The 11,990-nt window shown below is 33.0% G+C and overlaps 2 protein-coding genes and 1 long non-coding RNA gene across 5 annotated transcripts; all 3 read right to left on the reverse strand.

Annotated features, from left to right (window-relative positions):
* Window positions 1-469: 469 nt before the first annotated feature.
* On the reverse strand, window positions 470-1,633 carry LOC109176855. Of its 3 annotated transcripts, none has more exons than XM_019326256.1 (2): window positions 792-1,633; window positions 470-587 (listed from the first exon to the last, which is right to left on the reverse strand). In XM_019326256.1, exons 1-2 carry the CDS (start codon window positions 1,607-1,609, stop codon window positions 557-559), a joined length of 849 nt encoding a protein of 282 aa, XP_019181801.1. In that variant the 5' UTR covers window positions 1,610-1,633; the 3' UTR covers window positions 470-556. The 3 variants fall into 3 exon arrangements, with proteins under 3 accessions (XP_019181801.1, XP_019181796.1, XP_019181805.1); XM_019326251.1 differs by having other exon boundaries at window positions 470-639; XM_019326260.1 differs by having other exon boundaries at window positions 470-661.
* Window positions 1,634-1,684: 51 nt separating this feature from the next.
* Window positions 1,685-3,179, reverse strand: LOC109176850 (putative late blight resistance protein homolog R1C-3). The gene has a single exon (XM_019326246.1). It carries the CDS (start codon window positions 3,127-3,129, stop codon window positions 2,083-2,085), a length of 1,047 nt encoding a protein of 348 aa, XP_019181791.1. The 5' UTR covers window positions 3,130-3,179; the 3' UTR covers window positions 1,685-2,082.
* Window positions 3,180-3,233: 54 nt separating this feature from the next.
* Window positions 3,234-5,376, reverse strand: LOC109176886. Its single transcript, XR_002053480.1, has 2 exons — window positions 5,217-5,376; window positions 3,234-3,763 (listed from the first exon to the last, which is right to left on the reverse strand). It is a non-coding gene; the product is annotated as an uncharacterized LOC109176886 (long non-coding RNA).
* Window positions 5,377-11,990: the final 6,614 nt, after the last annotated feature.

Raw genomic sequence — 11,990 nt, forward strand, 5'->3', positions numbered from 1 at the left:
AAACCTCCAACATATATAGCAAAAATGAAGAAATAAGTAGTGTAGTGTTTATTTACTTTGAAATCATTCTAAAAACCTGCAATACATACAAGGGCACAACATGCACATAAAACCCCCCAGGATAGGAATTTACAATTATGAAGAGCATTTTCAGGTTAGATGTGTGAGGCAGACACAAAAGTAGGACACTAATTTGTGGGTTAAAATACATACATTTGGCAATTAAATGCATGTTATTCATAGAGCTACACTAGAAGCAAAAAAACCAGTTGCATGCTCAATTCAAATTGTGATCTAATTAAGATTTGTGAGTTTAATTTGGTCTTAATTTCCCACACAAACTAATTATGTATTGAAGTGGACACAGATCAGAAGATGCATGTTCATACTAGATTGTACCAGGTGACCGATCGAGCTTCTGTTGAAGTCTTTAGATTAGTGTTGGTTGCATCCATCTGATCTGATCTGATCTGATCTTCATGGAGCTTATGAACAGGCAAGCAAAGGAATCTCTTCTAACATCATATCATATATGCACCAACTTAGTTCTATGCATTCAATTCTCAACCAACGGAAAATCATCTTTACTGGAACATGCAACAACTTTAATACCAAAAATAATCAACGAAGTCATCATACCTGGAAAGTAAAACACCATCATCTATAGCATACAAATTAATCATACAAATTTATATAAATTTGGATTAAAATTAACAAAATTATGGACTAAAAGTTACAAGTATAATTTTTTTTTTTTTTTTTGAAAAAACAAGAGTAGGTAGAAATCTAACCGTAGAATATCAACAGTAAACGCGTTGTTTCCGTACTCTCTTTGCTCTTCTTGAATACACTTGGCAGAAGATATAGCTGACTTTGAACATTCATGTAACTTGATCGATTTGAGAGTAGCTATATCTGCAAAGCCACTAGGAATCTTTTCAAAATAATCCATGCACATGACCAGACATTCAAGGATAGGAAAATGGCCACCCGTGGCTTTCCAAATTTGTAGATCACAACTCTCTATGCATAAGAACTTTAATCCAAGAAATCCTCCATCTTTGGGTTTCCATTTTCTGCCAACACCAGCACTCCTCAAGATGAGGACCTCAAGCTTCGGCAACATCCCAACAACATACATATTCTTCCAATTTAATTTTGTATTGAAGAGTTTCAATTTCTTAAGATTTGGCAAAAAAATTTCTACACTCCAAGTCCCCATAGAATGAATAGTACTAAACTCCGGATGAAGAAGTTTCTCACAAACATGTAGATCTTCCAGTTTATATAAATAGGCAAGATTTTCGAACCAACTGAATGCTTTGCATTTCAGATTAATTTTACGACCTTCATCAACTCCCAATGTCTTTAGATTTGGGATTCTCATAAACAGCTCGTCTGTACAACTCCTATAATCCAAAAGTCTAATGCTCTCCAAATTATGATGAACTGATCTTGGAGGAACCAATGAAATGGTTCCTCGAAGAGTGAGATTCTTCAGTTGGGGCAATCCCCAAATATTAAGGGGTTCATTTATTGAAAAATTAACACTAACATCTAGCCTCTGCAAATTCCGTAACATAAACAAGGGTAGAGAATTAAGTTTCATCTTAGGAAAAAACCGTAGACATCTCAAATGCACTAGACCCATTAACTCTCTGAACTCATTGGCATTCTCTTCTGGCTCTGTTAGCTTCAATCCCCTTAAAAACTTAGAATGCAAATGAAGCTGCTTAGTGTAGCAGTACCTGATTGAATTGAAAGCTAAAAAGGTGTTGCAGCTAGGAGATAAAGAGTTGTAACTGCAAATTTTTGATTGGATACTCCATATGCGAGAAGAAGAGTTTATTAGTTGACTTCTCCTAAACCCCACACTAAACAAAGAGCTATCATTTTTGGAACATAATAAATTCTCCTTCTGGGCTTCTCTCAAGGCCAACTCACGCAACAAATCATGCATTTGATATACTTTCAAGAATCCATCATCATTCATCTTTGTAGAAACTAAAAGAAGATTCCTATCTGCAAGATCTTGTAAGGATTCCCTTGCCACATCTTCCAAGCTCTTAGACCTCAAAACCTTTAGAAATCCCTCCCAAACCCAAAATCAACAATAAAGTTTTCATTAAGTTCAGTGTCTTCTGGAAAAAGCCCAAGTGACAAGAAACATTGTTTAAGATGATGAGGTAAGAAGGTGTAACTCAAGTCAATGATGTTTTCACCCTGTTCATTAGAATGATCTATACTTAACGTATGAACATTTTTTGCAATTTGCTTCCATTCATTTAAGTCTTGTTTGGGGTTTGAGAGGAGTCCAGCAACCACATTAATTGCAAGAGGTAATCCTTTGCACTTGTTTACTATCTCTCTACCAATTCTTTCAAATTCAGGGGACAAAGTTATTCTCTGGGGCAACACCTGGTTCTGAAAAAGGTTCCAACTTTCATATGAATCCAAAAAACGCATGGTGTGACAAAGATTACCATCTGAACCAGCATAATCAGCCACATTTTTTAGTCGAGTGGTCAACAAGATTCGACTTTGATTGTTATCATCTGGGAAACATTTCTGCAAATCACACCAAACATCTGTACTCCATATGTCATCAATTATGATCAAATACCTTTGACGTTTTAGACATTTGTAAACTATCTCAACCAATTCGTTGTTGCTAGCTTCATTGTTTTCTTCAAGGACCCTTGGGGCAAGAGAATGAAGAAGAGTTTTGAACACTTTTGTTGGATTATACACTTGTGAGATAGTAACCCAAGCTCGACAATCAAAGCGAAAAATGAATGAAGCATCTCCATAAATTCTTTTAGCTAAGGTGGTTTTACCGATTCCACCCATTCCCACAATTGACACAATTTCTCGTTGCTTGGATTGCTGGTTCAGCTTATCTATTATCATGTTGAACTCATCATCACAGCCCACCATTTCTATTGTAGTATGCTGCAACGAATCACCAACTGTAAGAGAAGCAGAAGTATTGTTCCCTTGTGGGGTATTGGATTCATTGTAGTGTGCATTCTTAACCTTCAACACCTCTTTCTTGATGTAGGATGTAAGCTTAATTCCTTGCATGAAAATTTGATGAATCATATGTCGAGCCTGTATCCGTTGCTTCATGTATTTATTGAGATAAGAGGGGTCTCTCAATTCTTGCCTGATTATACTTTCTGCTTTACACAAAATATCCAAATCATTACTCTCCACCTGTTCACCCTGGACCCCATATTTAAAAAGAAGAGCGTACCGTGTGCAAAAAGATTTGACCCTTTTGTTTATATGAGGCGGCATGCCTGATACCGGCAGCGTGAAGTGCTTCCCTAGCATCTCCAACACAGATTCCAAATCCATAATTTCTATGCCGCCATTAGTTGCTCCATTCAAAAGGGGAAGAAGCTTTTGAGCAGAGTGAAGCCTAAGCTTCATGGATTTCTCCAGGTAAAACAATCTCAATTGGTCTTCTATTTGGAACCTTAGTTCAACGGAGACATCTCTCATTTGTGCTTCCAAAGCTTTGATTGCTTCATCACACTCCCCCACTTTGAAATCTTGTTCAAGAGAGGTTTGCAAAGAAGAAAGATTTTTGTAAAGTAATCTGACCTTTGTTTTGTTGCGAAGAGGGAAACGAGGAGTGGGTTGGAGGTAGTGTTGGTGGAGTGTATCCATTAAAATGGTTACAGCCGCAAAAGCCATTGCAAGTGATGTGATGTGATGTTGCAGAGAGAAAGAGAGAGCAGGAAGGAAGTTGAAAATTCTGCATATATATCAGAGGATGCTATTTTTTAGCAGAGTAGAAATTACAAAATAAGAATGCTATGGAAAATCTTTCTACTCCATCTCTATGCTAAGTTAAATAACTTTTTCCAAAAAAAAAAAATGTAATGTTAAATAACCCTTTAAAAATAAAAAATTATTGGACTTCCCAACAACCAGCGCTTAAACTCAACACTTAAACTAACATCTTTTCATAATGGCAAAAATTTGTGTGAGACCATCTTACGAATCCTTATCCGTAAGACGAGTCATATTGTAGGCAATAAATATGTAAGTATTACAATTTCAGTTATAAGTATTACAATATTTATCATTAGTAACCATCATTTTACCCTAAAAACTATCACAATTTCACACACACACACACACACACACACACACACACACACACACATATATATATATATATATATATATATATATATATATATATATATATATATATATATATTATAATATCTATTATAAGTAACGGTTTATTTATTTCAAATTAGTATAAACTTTTCTACAATAAGTATTATGATTTTTATCACAAGTAACAAGGAGACGGCCTCACACAAGTGTAATTCTTTGATAATTAATATTTAATTTTTCAAAGTTAATTTTTAAAACTATTATAAGGTGATCTTTATGAATTATATACATCATTTTATGAGTTGCTTATAAATTTTCCCTATTAAAAATCAATTAATTATTTTTGAATAAGTCTTATATAAGAATGTCTCATGTTAGATATGTATTAATTTTTTAGCTAAAATATAATATCTTTTATAGGTCTATAAAAAAGTATTACATTTTAGTTAACACACAAAATCTACTCATTATTTTTTACTTTCACCTAAATTGAATAATAAAGAGATAACTCATCCAAAATATTTGTAAATTGCTATATCAAGTACAGTAATACAACCATTAATAAATTATTAAATGATCATTTATTTAGTTCGGTTAACAAAACTTAACTGGAGTTATTTTTAATCCAATTTTTCATAATATTAAGTTTAGTATTAATTATATAAAATTTATATATTTAGAAACTATATTAAAATTATTTATAATCACAAAAAAATAAGTAAAGAAAAAAAAAATTAGTTTAACCAATTAATAGTAAACATGACATATAAAATAGAACAAAAAGGATAATAAATACAAAATATAAAATATGTTTACCCCTATATGCTATTTTGGATTTAGGACTTGCAGTTTCAAATATTTTTTTTGGTGTTTCAAATATTAAATAGGTGGTTTTAATACAGAATTTATCATCATATAGCATAAAGTGGAAAATTAATGTATTGGCCTCTTAGCCTGTAGAAGAATGGTGAATTCATATTCATGTCCATTCATTTTCTAATACACAAATATTTAGTTCATTAAAAAAAAATTTGTAACTCATATTAAGAAAAAGAAAAAATTATCAAAATTAAACTTACATGAGATCGAACCCAATTTGGAGATGAGATCAGAGCTTTAATTTGATGCAGCAGCCAAAGGCATAATGGGCAGTGATGTTGTAGAAGTAGAAGAGGTAATTAAGATACATATGATGGGTTGGTTTGGTTTAGGGTTTAGCAGAGAGATTAGAGGAGAAAGTTGGAAATTGTGCAGAACAGTACAGAAGAAATGAGAGAGGATATGATAGAATAGATGCTGTGGGAAATGAAGATGGAATATAATATTTTCAGATTAAGAAAAGGCAAGGAAGAAGTTGAAAGTGTTCTTTTTTTTTTTTTTAATGAATGATTTTGACATCCTACATTCCTACCAACTATTATTGACTCAGAACCCATTATATATATATATATATATATATATATATATATATATATATATATATATATATATATATATATATATTAAGCCACTAATGGGGTATTTAGCTGTAACCAGAGAATTAGGAGAATAAAGAATGACAATTCCATAGGTGATGGATAATGTAGGAATAAAATAAGAATTTTATTTTATTATTTGGTTTATGTGAATAGAAATAGGGTCACACTTACGTGAGACTGTTTCACAGATATAAAAATAGAGTCATACTTGTGTAAGACTATCTCACGGATCCTTATTCGTATGATAGGTTGAGTCGGGTCAAATCAATATGCAAATGTAATAATTATACTAGCAAATGTAATACTAATTAGAAATAAGGTGTTTGTTAATTATATAGGAAAACCTCAATAGTTGGGGATTTTACCCCAGATTTTTGTGGGCCCCAACATCCACCTCATCATCCACTATCTCACTCAATTACAAAATCTCTTCTTCTCATTAGTTTTAAGTTTTTGCACAATTTTTTGTGGACCCACAATTTTATCTCCATATTTTAATTATTTTTTATTTATTTGATTTATAAATTTAAAATTTTATAATAAACATAAATTAATGAACATACGTAATTATGGAAATAATACTATGAATGAACCTACATAAATATGCGTATAACATATCTACAGATATAAATTTAATTTAATTAATAAAGATATTAATAAATATAAATAAAATTAATAACAATAATTTAACTTTTTAAAAACAAGAATTTTAAAAAGTTAAATTAAAAAAAAAAGAAAAAAAAAAGAAAAAGAAAGAAGCTGGCCGTTGCATTACTGTAAATAATAATAATAATAAAAAAAGTAGTTCTCAATTGAGAGTGGCCGCCCTCAATCTCCTGACATTTTTTTTTGAACTTCTGACAAATTTTGGAGTGTTGCAGGAGAAAGATTTCTCCAAAATGCAACACTCCCATTTGTCAAAATGTCTTAGGCCAAATTTTCTTGTTTCAAAAGTTTTGTAAAATTATCCTTATGGGGATGCCCTAAATAATGAAATATAAGGGCCCGTTTAGTCGTTTACTAACAGAAAACTGTTTTCTATTTTCTATTTTCTAAATTTTTCAGTTTTCATAATATTTTCCATTTTATGTTTTCGGTTTAGAAAACTTGTTTACTAATGAAAACTTGTTTTCTATTTCCAATTTTCAAACCATCAATGGCAAAAGAACTCAGATATGAGAAAGTGGTCAAAGACTTGTGCATTATTCTCTTCAATATTCTGATCTTGTCCTTCAAATATCTTGTTAGGCTGTAACCAAGAACTGCAATAATCATCTTCACCAAATCTGAGGCTTTTATTTACTTGGAAAAAAATCCCATTCAGAAACAATCTCCAATCTTGTACTTCATGTGGCCCTGTAATTTATCTTCAGTATCTGAATAAAATATATGAAAGAAGAAACAATCTCCAAACCTACAATATTCATCTTCACCAACAGGAGACAACCTCAGCTCTGTTTCAAGGAAAAGATGATTGGCATCAGATGCTTTAATAACCAATTAAGGTAACACTTTTGGAAGACAATATATAGTATCTGTGAAAAACATCCTATGTGATACACTAAACTCCGTTTATAGTATATGTAGAAAACATCCTATCCTATCCAATGTGCTACACTTAACTTCGTTAGCCAATTGCGAGTTGAGACTTAACATCTTCATTTGCAGCTACCAATCCCTGAGCCACCTACATTTCCCAGTCTGAGAGTTGCATTATATTGTAATTTCAACTTTATTTGAAGGACAAAAATAGTTTAAAAATCCAACCGTAAAATATCAACAGCAAACGTGTTGTTTCCGTACTCTTGCTGCTCTTCTTGAATACACTTGGTAGAGGATATAACTAACTTTGAACATCCATATAACTTGATTGATTTCAGACTACTTTTATCTGCAAAACTACTAGGAATCCTTTTAAAAACATAACATGATCCCAAGGACTAGACATTCAAGAGCAGATATGTATAAATAATTTTCAACTTACAAACAACATCCACGACCTTAAGAACCATAATTTGATGCGATGCTAAAATCTCTGGCCACCATCTTACTATCTGGAAAACGAAACATCATCTATGGTTTAGAAATTAATCATTGAAATTGAAATAGGTTTGGATTAAAATTAAGAAAAGTAAGGATTTAAAAAATTAGAATCTTAATTTCAACTGTTTTGAAAAGCAAAAGATATATAGCTTGAAATTGGACCTGGAAATATCAACATCAAATGTGTCATCTCCGTACTCTTGCCGCTCTTTTTGAATGTACTCAGCAGATGATATAAGTGATTCTGAACAACTAACTTGATTGACTTAAGAGTAGTTATATATACAAAATCGCTAGGAATCTCTTTTATATCTATGTAACTAAGGACTAGATCTTCAAGAACAGGAAAATGATCACTGGTGGCTTCCCAGTATTGTAGACCACACCACAATATTTTCAACAACTTTAATTCACAAAATCCTCCATCTTTGGGTTCCCAGTTTTGGTCCTCAACAGCACCACTAATCAATTCAAGGTCCTCGAGCTTAGAAAACGTACTGATGACATGCATATCCTTCCATTTTAAAAATGTACAATATAGTGTCAACTTCGTAAGATTTGTCAAAAAATTCTCTAGGCTCAGCATCCCCATAGAACGAATAGTTTTGAACTCGTGGCGAAGTTGTTTACATGCAACTACAAGTTCTTCCCGCTTATATAAATAGCCAAGGCTTTCACACCAATTGGGAGCTTTGCATTTTGGATTAATTTTATGATCAGTAGTAACCGCCAATGTCCTTAGATTTGGGATTCTCACGACCAACTCTTTTGTACAACTCCTATAATCCAAACTTCTAATGCTCTCCAAATTATGATGAACTGATCTTGGAGGAACCAGTGTAACAACATTACTAACATGGGGATTCCTTAGTTGAGGTAATCCCCAAATATCAAGGGTTTCACATGATGAATAAAGATAAACTTCCAGTTTCTGTAGATTCCTCAACATGAACAAAGGCAGATAATGAATATTCAGCCTACAATGAATATTTAACCATCTCAGATGCACTAGACCCACAATCTCCAAAAAAATATTATGGACATCTATGAACTCACCTACTGACAACGCCCTTGAAAACTTAAAATGTGCATGCACTTGATTCAACGGGAAAGTAGTGGATCTAGTGAATATGGGGTACCCTATACCAATAAGTGAAGAGGTGTTGCTAGTAGGAGTTATACCATTATAGTTGCAAATTCTTGATTGAATACTCAATGGTTGAGAGATACGAGAAGAGTTTATTGGTAGAATTCTCTTCCACCTTAAACCTATGCCAAAATCCTCCTTGAAACATAGCAAATTCTCCTTTTGAGCCTCTCTTAAGGCTAATTCACGCAAAACATCATGCATTTGATATAGTCTTGACAATTTACTAGATCTCTCCTTACAAATTAGAACAAGATATCTATCTACAAGATCTTGTAAGGACTCCCTTGCCACATCTTCCAATCTCTCGGACTTCAAAACCTTTAGAAATCCCTCTGAAACCCAAAAATCAACAATCACATCTTCATCAACCTTATAGTCTTCTGGTATACACACAAATGACAAAAAACAAAGTCTAAGATGATGAGGTAAGAAGGTGTAACTCAAATCAATGATATTCTCATACTGCGGATTAGAATGCACTGCTGGAAATTATGAAATTTCCGACCACCTGAAAGTGATCTTAAATCAAGTCGGAAGCCTTGTTCCGACCACTTTTGGTACCCGGAAAAATTTTTATTGCTATTTCCGACCACTTTTTGCTTTCGACTTGATTTAAGATCATTTTCAGGTGGTCCGAAATTTCATAATTTCCTGCAATGATGATCTAAACTTAATGCGCAAACATTTTTTGCAATATGCTCCCATTCATAATTGATTGGTAGGAGTTTGAGAGGAGTCCAACAGCCATAGTAATTGCAAGAGGTAATCCTTTGCACTTCTCTACTATCTCTCTTGCACTACTTTCAAATTCAGGGGATAAAATTATTCTCTTAGACAACACCTTGTTGCAGAAAAGGTTCCAACTTTCATTTGAACCCAAAAAACACTTGTTGTGACAAAAATTCCTACCTGAGCCAGCATACTCGGCCACATTTTTTAGCCGTGTGGTCAACAATATGCGACTTCCATTTTTATCATCCTGAAAACATCTTATTAAACCATCACAAACATTAGTACTCCACTGTAAGACTTTCCTGTATACTATATATTATATATTATGGGTCTTACTTATGTGGTGCAAGTGGACTAGGCCCATTAAGTAATTGGTTGGACTAGACATTAGGTTAAGTTTGTATTCCACCATATGCCTATATAAACTCTGTATTGATGGGATACATGACATATTCATTATATAGCATAAAGTATTCATACTGCTCAGAAAATACCAGTACACCATCTAGGGTTCTGAGTCAAGTATGAGACAAAACAGCTAACCCTATTCCGCAGATCTACCGTTCACGTGGCTACACAACAGGATATCAACCATGGCTGGAGATCTACCGTGCTTCCGCTTCCGCTACTACGAGTTAAGTTTCTCGTAGATTATACTCTTATTTTTAGATCTCACATTTGGTATCAGAGCCTTTATGAATCTCTGCATGGTTGATTGTTTTGCCTAAAAACAATATTAATTTTTCATATACATCAAGATTTTGTATATGATTTTTTTGACTACTAAAAATTATTAATTTTTTTTTTTTTTTAGCGTTAAACATGATTTTAATTTCTATTTTTGAATTTTGAAAATTATGTCTTGTTTTTGGGAACCCACCGGCCACCACCATCGGATTTTGGCTAGAGAAATGCGGTACGAGAAAACAAATTGCAGAGCCGTTCGGTGGCAGAGGAATTAGCTGGAAATCAGTCTTTAGATGCCGCGTTGTCTCCTTCATTTTTCCGGCAACAGCCATTAATTCCTGGCTTTGACGTTCGCGATTTTGCAGTACCAGGCCTGGGCGGCGTCACGGTGGAAAACCGGCGGGGTGAAGCTGGGTTGCCGCGACTTCCTGCTTCGTCTTCTCCTTCAGGCGACGCCGACGCCGGTGCTGGTTGCTGTCCCTCAAGGTTTGGGCAGCGCTAGGTCTGGTTTTAGACGACGGCGAGAAGTTGCGGGTGGAGAACGAAGGCAGCGAAGTGGCGTTGCAGCGAGATGAGATGGTGGAGACCGGATTGGCTTTCCGGTGAACCGTCACTGCTCCTTCTCCTTCAGGCTTCGCGTTCTCCTCTCCGTAAGGCTGTCGGCGGTGGCGCTGTTTTCCGGAGAAGCTATGGAAGAAGACGGACTCTTTTTCTTTGGTGAAGCATGGAAGAAGACGCATACTGCCATGGTACATTTCCTTATTAAAATTCAATTTGCCTCTATCTTACCATATATTATTTTAGGAATAAGGGTCAAATAGGTCACTGAACTACACGCGAGAATGCAATTAGGCCACTGAACTTAAAAAACCTACAATTGGGTCGCTAAACTAACCAATTTCATTCAATTTGTCCATTTTTTAAGTTTCTCAAGTTGCTAACAAGTTACCCCTCCACCTAGGATGCATATGTGGCATTTTTTTAAAAATAATTTATTTTTAAATTAGTTTTTTAATATTTAATAAATAAAAACTAAAATAATTTATTTTTAAATTAGTTTTTTTTAATATTTAATAAATAAAAAGTAAATAATTTTTTTTTGAAAATAAAATAATTTGTTAAGACATCGTACAGGGCTTGGATTTTATTTTTTTTAAAAAATAAATTATTTTTGTTTTTATTTATTAAACATTAAAAAAATTTAATTTAAAAATAAATTATTTTAATTTTTATTTATTAAACATTAAAAAAACTAATTTAAGGTTTTCAAAAAAAAAAAAAACTAATTAAATTTTTTTTTTTAAATGCCACATATGCATCTTAGGTGGAGGGGTAACATGTTAGCAACTTGAGAAACCTGAAAAATGGACAAATTGAATGAAATTGGTTAGTTTAGGGACCCAAATGTAGGTTTTTTAGGTTCAGTGGCCTAATTGCATTCTTGTGTGCAGTTAGTGGCCTATTTGACCCTTATTCCTATTATTTTATTTGCCAATCATTTAGTAATTTACATATTAATAATTTAGGTAAATGGTAATTATTAAGTTTATTATTTCCATATTAATATTACCTAATTTAATATTGTATATTATTGGCAAATGGTAAGTGTTTGGCAATTGCTTAATTTGGAATATTAATACCCTTTAGTTTTTTCTTAATTTTGGCATTAAATTCATAATTAAATTATTATTTAACTTTAGGCAAATATTAAGTTTTAAATTTGCTATTTGAATTTTAATTTAATATTAAATTGCCTCGAACTT

This window comes from Ipomoea nil, unplaced genomic scaffold (genome assembly GCF_001879475.1).
Source record: "Ipomoea nil cultivar Tokyo-kokei standard unplaced genomic scaffold, Asagao_1.1 scaffold0176, whole genome shotgun sequence".
In the NCBI taxonomy this organism is placed as follows: Eukaryota; Viridiplantae; Streptophyta; class Magnoliopsida; order Solanales; family Convolvulaceae; genus Ipomoea; species Ipomoea nil.

What these genes read in the sequence shown, in the direction of transcription:
- LOC109176855 (XM_019326251.1), bottom strand. Translation starts at nt 1,609, where the DNA reads ATGAAACTTAATTCTCTACCCTTGTTTATGTTACGGAATTTGCAGAGG. An exon ending in TTTACTGTTGATATTCTACG is followed by an intron (nt 640 to 791) that starts GTTAGATTTCTA and finishes TTTACTTTCCAG; the next exon opens with GTATGATGACTTCGTTGATT.
- LOC109176850 (XM_019326246.1), bottom strand. Translation starts at nt 3,129, where the DNA reads ATGAAGCAACGGATACAGGCTCGACATATGATTCATCAAATTTTCATG.